This window comes from Zea mays, chromosome 6 (assembly GCF_902167145.1).
Source record: "Zea mays cultivar B73 chromosome 6, Zm-B73-REFERENCE-NAM-5.0, whole genome shotgun sequence".
In the NCBI taxonomy this organism is placed as follows: domain Eukaryota; kingdom Viridiplantae; phylum Streptophyta; class Magnoliopsida; order Poales; family Poaceae; genus Zea; species Zea mays.
Genome location: NC_050101.1, coordinates 88,364,447 through 88,372,049, shown reverse-complemented (window position 1 = coordinate 88,372,049; position 7,603 = coordinate 88,364,447). Strand labels below are relative to the sequence as shown.

General features: G+C 44.7%; 1 protein-coding gene across 1 annotated transcript; it reads right to left on the bottom strand.

Annotated features, from left to right (window-relative positions):
* Positions 1–4,388: 4,388 nt before the first annotated feature.
* Positions 4,389–7,349, bottom strand: LOC100282984 (uncharacterized). The gene is made up of 4 exons (NM_001155888.1): positions 7,279–7,349; positions 6,612–7,128; positions 5,489–5,674; positions 4,389–4,948 (listed from the first exon to the last, which is right to left on the bottom strand). Exons 2-4 carry the CDS (start codon positions 7,095–7,097, stop codon positions 4,661–4,663), a joined length of 960 nt encoding a protein of 319 aa, NP_001149360.1. The 5' UTR covers positions 7,098–7,128; positions 7,279–7,349; the 3' UTR covers positions 4,389–4,660.
* Between the last annotated feature and the right edge of the window lie 254 nt (positions 7,350–7,603).

Here is a 7,603-nt window from a genome sequence, read left to right as displayed (position 1 = left end):
CCACATCCAAGGATGTATTCTTTTTTGATGGTAATAACCCTTCAGTTATTTTTCCCCAGAGGTTTAGTAATTCTGCTTTTATGTTGTAGTTTTTTAGATGCACATGATTCAGTAATTACATTGTGTGTAGATGTATATCACTATAAATATCCAGTAATAACAACCAGTTACAAACTTTTAAGATTCAGTAATTTTTTATTTGTTTTAGATTTATTATTAGGACAATGTTGAGTGCCCTGTCACTCGACTGGTTGGCACACCCCGCTGGAAGTTTTTTACTTCCAAAATCATGAAGAGTATATGTGATCTTGACAAGACCCCTAGACCTGGCCGTCAGGTGAAGTACGGCAATTTGGAGGTACAATTTTTAGTAACATTTTTGTAAAATGCAATAATACTTCAATAATAACAACAAACATTCACTCTTGGCAAACACAATCTTAGTAACAATTACATTACCCTTTGATTTTTTTTCAGTTTAGGAATGCTGCTGAAACTGCGTATGCTGAGATTTACCACAAGGGACAAGATCTGCCAAGGCCCCTGTTTTTTGCGCAGCCCGCTGTGGTGTGGTCATCCCACCAAAGGCATCTAAAACTGGGCCTTCTGAGAACTAAGAAGCCATATTTTACAAGAGGACCGATGACGTCGTCTGATCTGTTGAAGAAGAACCCTCTAGCTCTCGACGACAGCCCACTTCGTCTAATCTGCCATTTGGGCTGGTGAGCCTTCGGTCTGCACTATCTGAAGCTATATCTTGCCTTGATCATGAGCCAAGCAAGGTTGCAGCAATGGCGGCTTTGAAAGATTACGATATAGCTGTATCAAATGTCTGCCACAACATCAACTCAAACCAGAAGAAGATTACCAGAGCTCAAGCTCAGATTTCCAAGGATCAAAAGTCTATCCAGCAGGCGTAGTAAGTGTTTGTTCGTGATATCAAATCAATCATTAAACAAGCACCATTTCAGACTGCTCAACCGCTTGCTGGATTGCGCAAAGGTGTCAAAAGAGTTGCTGATAAATACAAGATGTCAGCTCAAAAGGCTAATGTCTCACCAGCCCTTAAGCAGTCATGTCCCGCGCAGCATTCAGCACCTCCTTCACCAGTTCAAGTTTTAGCTTCAGCAGCACCAGCATCAGCAACAACATCATCAGCAGCAGTGCAACACGAGCATTAGCAGCACCAGCTTCTCCAGTTCCTGCACACACAGCAGCAGATTCTCCAGAAGCACCAGTTTCTGTTTGTCCTTCTGTTTTTTCTCTCCCGGCACCAGCTTGTACTGCACTTACAGTTAAAAGATTAGTACTAACGTTGTGTGCCACCTGTGACTTGTGAACTTCCTTTTCCATTGTCTACAAGTAATTTGCCTAACAAAAGTTCTAATATATGTACATGGAGTGGTCCAAACACCTTTCTATTTTCACATAGGTGAGTTGTTGTTGTTGGCTGCTTGGCTTCAAACTGACTAGGTGATATATTTCAGTGACTTATCATTCAATAATTTAGGTGTCCCGGTTCCAAAAATCATGCACAACTTTTGGAGAGAACATGTTCACCTATTCTGAAAAAGGTTCTCGGTTAGAAACCAATTGGCTTTTGCTACTTGGGTTCTACTCATGTTCACTAATGGCCTTGATAAAAAGGTACCATCTTGTTTCAAATTAACTAGAGCATTTGTGTTTTGCAGGATTAAGAACAGTCTAATTGACATAGATGCCACATAACAGTCTTCGTCTATTGCAGGGTTGCATGTGTGATGATTAAATCTATAGTGGTTTTTTGCTCCTATCCTCTAAGGCAATGGTCCTTCCATTAGTTTTTTATGTTTCATAGCTATGAGTATTAATTATCTCTTAGTTTTAAAATTTCTTTCAAAGATAAGCCTCACAACCCACACATTACCCTTTCCTCTACGATATTTTGTTACAAAACTAGCACTACTCTTACAGCCTGACTCAACAGTTTATGAGAAAGAAAGCATTTGCGAATAAAAATTTTGATTAGAGCAAGGTACCTCATAATTATGACACTGATACTTTCTTTAAGGTATTGAATATTTTTCTAATTTCCCATTGATGCTTTGGTCAGAAATTTTGATTAGAGCAAGGTACCTCATAATTATGACACTGATACTTTCTTTAAGGTATTGAATATTTTTCTAATTTCCCATTGATGCTTTGGTCAGCATGTTATGGTTCAGGTGGATAATATTGCAATTGTACATCGAACTTGGCTATTTGGGATACATGCCATTTTTTATTGAGTTGGTGAGGAAACTTACAGTAGCAGTTATTCAACTTTTTGGCTGGACCTAATATAAAAAAACTAGGTTCACTCAAGGTTTAGGTGTTTTGGACCTCAACATTACACCCATCCAGTACTACATTAGATGACTCCGTCTAGGAGGATGGAGGACAGACCAGAGGCAAAAATAACAATAAAGGTATGGACCAGCTGTAGAGCTATCGCGGTGGAACTAATGATGTATATGTTTCTCATTTGCTTTATAGACTGACAAGTTAACACACATGCTATAGTACTTTCCCAAACTATTCATTACTCTACTATATGACCCAGCCAATGACGTTATTTGCATTTGTGTATCGTCTTTTGTTAGTTATTAGGGCCTATGCTTGTATAGTTTTCAGCCATATGTTAAATGTCCCAGTGCACCCAATAAACATACAACTGATATCTTGCTATGTACAAACATGGATCTTATTTCCGAATATGATGTCATACAAGTATGTAAAAATAAATTTACGAAGGTTGGTCATTTTTTAGCCAATACTAGAAAACAAGGGTTGTATCATGCTTAAGATGGAGTAGCAGCAATATCTTGTTAAAAATACCAATAAATTTAGTAGAGGGGGAAATTGCAACCTTCGTCTGCACTAACACTAAATTTTGTGTTGTTCGATAGGCGGACAAATCATGTCCTTAATGTCCCTCAAAGATTGCAAATTGTAAAGAGGTGTGTAGACTCTATTGCAACTAGATTATGCAGTGACACTGATTTATTTGGCTAGCCAATAGACCATTATGGAGGCCCCATGCATAGTCCGAGGGAATTTTTTGTGGATGATATTAGCACGAGAGCAAGGCCCAGAAATAGGTCAGATTGGTAGTACGACGATGTCTCATGTTTAAGCCTTCTGTTATTAAAAAGCTCATCTCAGCTATGAAATATCGAGGATCAGTCAGGGGATTATTGTTGGGTCCCTTAACCATTATGCAAAAAGGCGTTTGCCTGATTTGAATCAGCGTAAAAGCATCAATGATGCCGTCAAGAGTCTTTTGCTCCATTAATTCCTCAGATCTGAGTTGTCTTGTACCATAATAGAATGTCTTTGAACTACTTTGTAATACTTAAGGGCGCCACATGATCTAGTATATCCAAAATCTACTATATTTGCACATCGCAGATATATAGCTCCAAATTCAGATCCACTCTACTCACATCACATGTATCTCCAAAACCCACCGAAAAATACGCTATCCACCAAAACTGTGGTCAAACAATTTTTCGAACACTAACACTATCCACCAAAATGGTGGTCCTACAATTTTTCAAATATTATCCACCAAACACAGATTTAAACACTATCCACCAAAACGGTGGTGCTGGCAGGGAAAAGAAAATCCAAACACTATTCAGTGAACATGGTGTTTTTTTAGAGTTGAATTCCACGTCCAAGGTTCTAAAATAAGTGTCGTTCTCGTTGTTCATTGAGTAAAATATTTTTAACTTTAACAAAATAATAAATAAGAATAGCCATGATTAAACCACTTTTAACTTTGTTAATATAAATTAAAATATTAATTTATAATACATAATTATTATTATCTATTTTTTTGTAATAAATCTATTTAGAGATAAACAGATGGCAGTGGCTGAGCGCACCATTTCGTCCCTGTTTGTTTCGGCTTTTTACAGCTTCTGGCCACCAAAAGCTGCTGCGGACTGCCAAACGCTCAGCTTTTCAGCTAGCTTCTATAAAATTCGTTTGGGTAAAACCCATTCAAAATCAATATAAACATAAAATCGGTTGAGTCGTTGCAATAGTAGGAATCCGTCACTTTCTAGATCCTGAGTCATATGGACAACTTTATTTTCCTCCGCACGTAATTCTAATGATACTTAAATTTTCTACACAGGCAGATTCTCTCCACAGCTAGATTTTCAGAAAAGCTGATGAGAAAAAAACAAGCTTTGGCCGCCGCGGCGCGCGCTGCAGCCTGGTGGGCGCAAGCCGGGAAGTAGCACTAGCAGTAGGCCTGCGGTGACCACGCCGCAGGTCGCAACCGACAGTTCCTGGTTCATGGCGCTGCTTGCTTGATGTTCTCTCTCAAAAATAAAAAATAAACAATGGCACCCAGGTGTGAATCTGCAGATAGGACCAGTTTACAGCCATCCGTCCCGTCTCTAGGATTGCGCCCTGAAAAAAAGAAAGATACACACAGGCAAGAGCAAGAACAAGAGGACACCCGCCGTACAGCGCGATTTATCGGCAGAACCAAAAGGCTCAAACAGACCATATGTGTGTGCAGCTTATTGTTCTTCACCACCAATACGATAACTAAATACAGGCACGGCATCCTACGCGCGTTGCTAATGCGCCGTCGGATCGCAGCCTACGAAAACGCATTTGAAGTTCAGGCCCTGTACACGGCGCAGGCCTTCTTGGAGAACCTGACGGGCTTGGTCTTCTTGGCGTCCACGACGACGGGGCACGTCACGTGCACCTTGTGCGTCACCCGCACGAGCTTGCCGATCACGTAGCCCCGCGAGGTCAGGTCCAAGTCCAGCGTCAGGGGCACCGCCCCGCCCGTGCTTGTCGACAGCATCAGGCTGCCCCCGGCGCCGTACAGCGGCACCTTCTCGCCGTGGATGACCGCCGTCACCATCCGGTGGCTCTTCCTCGGCTGGTAATACCTCCGAACCTGAGAGTGATCGCAGTCACAGTAGCCACGTCAGATTCAATGACTATTACCAGCAATTCTGGCTTTTGACTCAACTGATGCAAACAGATGTCCAGAAATGAAAGGAAGGATTCATGCAACAACATTTGCTGGACTATTAGCACTGTCTATTGCTGAAGCAGCCCTAGTATACATACTGTCTTTATTCTTTTGTCCCCACAAACAAAACTTTTCAACTCGATCATGCATTTTGTACGATTAACTTGACAAGGAATTACGCATCCGTTAGTCAGATCTTTGACGACCTTTGAGGCTTTGATGCGATGGATGGGACAAATATGGATGGAATTATGGATAGAAAGGTGAAGCACATGAGAAATGTTTCGCTAGTGGAGTTTCTCTTAAATGAATGGCGAAGTTAATAGAGAGGTAAAAAGGAAGAGATTCGGCTCCTCGCGCAGTTTACTCTCTCGACACGAGGCAGAGCAGTATCATCAGTCAATGCGAGGACAGCACTTAAAAGCGGCTATTAAATAGGCCAAGGACGGAGGATGGATATACCTGACCGACTGCTATTGGGATCTCTGAATACATCAGGTGGATGGGGCCAGAAGTGACATGAATTCCAAACATTGTGGCAGGGTTGTAGACAGCTATGTGCAGAGAGCAGTTTGTTGTGACCAATTTTGTTGGAACGCCGCTGTGGTCCGTGCCTTCACCCGCGTAGAAGTCGTCCATCACCAAGCTCTGCACAAAACACAAGCGAGAGAAGTTCGTGGTTCAGGCCAGAAATCTGTGGCTGTGGCAAACACCACGCTCAGATCTACGGAAACGAAGTTTTGCCATGCCAAATAGTGCGAATCATAAACGCGTGTTGATCATCGAAGCGATTTTGTTTTCTTGCAAAATGCAGCCCCAAAAGTCAGCATGCTAAATGCAGTGCCACTGCCAGCCAGCAACATCCCATCAGAGATCTCATTATTAATCTGCAATGAGACTTGGTATATTTGACTTTTATTCAGTCTTCAGTGAGGTCCATTGTTTAAGACCTGGGGAACTGGAGATATAAAACAGATATTCGTTTATGATTCCATCAGATCTCATTATTAATTAGTTTATGATTCTGCAGATATAAAACAGACATTGGTTTCATTTTCAGAGGAACTGGAAAATGTTGGCACAAAGAAACCAGTCTGTTATTATACAGTAAAAAGAGCATCAACTGAACTTATACAATTCGAAGTCATGAACCAATCTATACTCCAACTAGAGCTTAACAAGCTACCGCAAAATTAGCCCCCCCGGGTTCACCACTTACTCGCAACCGCAATATCTGAGCAACAAAACCAAAATCACACCCACACCCAGCTTGCAATTGTAAAATCCCAATCTGCATTGCTGTCTTGTTCCTCATTAGTGTCCAACATATCACTGTCCAACTGAGCCACCAATCAATTGGATGGTGATGTAACCCATCTCGCCTACCGCTGGAACCGTGGGACATCAGACATGAGTCAAATTTAGTAACTAGCGGTCAATTACTCGGTTTAGGGATTAGATAGGAAACAACCAAACAGAGAGGAAGAGGAACGACTATTATCCCATAAACTGAAGAAGAAGAAGAAGTGAACTGAGGTTGCTCAGACTCCAATTTAGGGGTGGACGTGGAACTAATTGTGTATACCTTGACGATGACCTCGGGCTCGTACGGCCGGGCGGCGCCCCAGATGATGAGGCAGAAGACGGTGAAGAGGAGGACGAAGGTGAGGAAGCCGAGTATGATCTGGCAGCGGCGGGAGAGGCCGCTATCGCCGGCGAGGTCCTCGTACGGGCCCTCCTCCTCGATGACGTTGCACTCGGGCCACCCCTTGTCGTTGAGCACCTTGCGGTCCCCGGCGGCGCCCTTGCGGAGGTTGCCGGAGAAGCGGCTGACGGAGGAGGAGCGGGAGTGGCGGCCGTAGGAGGGGTGCGACGGCGACTCGTTGGGGCTGTTGTAGACCGGCGTGGGCTGCATCGACGAGGACTTGTAGCCGCCGTCGTGCGACTCCCGCGACGGGCTCTGCACGTAGTAGCCGCCGTTGCCGGCGGCGCCGCCGCCCCGCTTCGGCGACCGAGGCGGCGACGACGCCGCCAGGCTCGTCACGTCCGACTCCGACTTGGCGTGCATCATGTCCGTCCGCTTCCCTCCCACGGTTCCTTCCCTAGCCAAACCAAAACCAAAACCAACAGCAGCACACACGATCAGAGGCAGAACAGCGCCGGCACACGCGGTTTTGGCAGGGGTTGTCCGATCCGATCCAAACACACACGGCTCAGTCGGAAATGGAATGCCTCCGTCGTTCTACACGCACCTGCGCGAAGCGGGCGCGTGTACGAGCGAGCGAGCGAGCAGCGTGAGTGCTAAGTGGTGGACGTGGACTTGGGGCGCAGGGGCAGGGGAGGTGGAGCAGAGGCACAGGCACAGAACTCGCGCTCCTGGGCCTGGATGGCTGGCTGGACAGTGGACACCGCACTGGCAGGCGGCCGCACTAAAAGAGGTGGAGGCGGAGAGCGAGCAGTGACGCACGGAAAGGCCAGGGAACTTCCCTTGGGATCCGCTGCGGCGGGAGACACCGTGGCCAGTAGGGAGCGAAGGCCGCGTGGTGGTGGGACACGGAGCGGGATGGAGCACGGGCA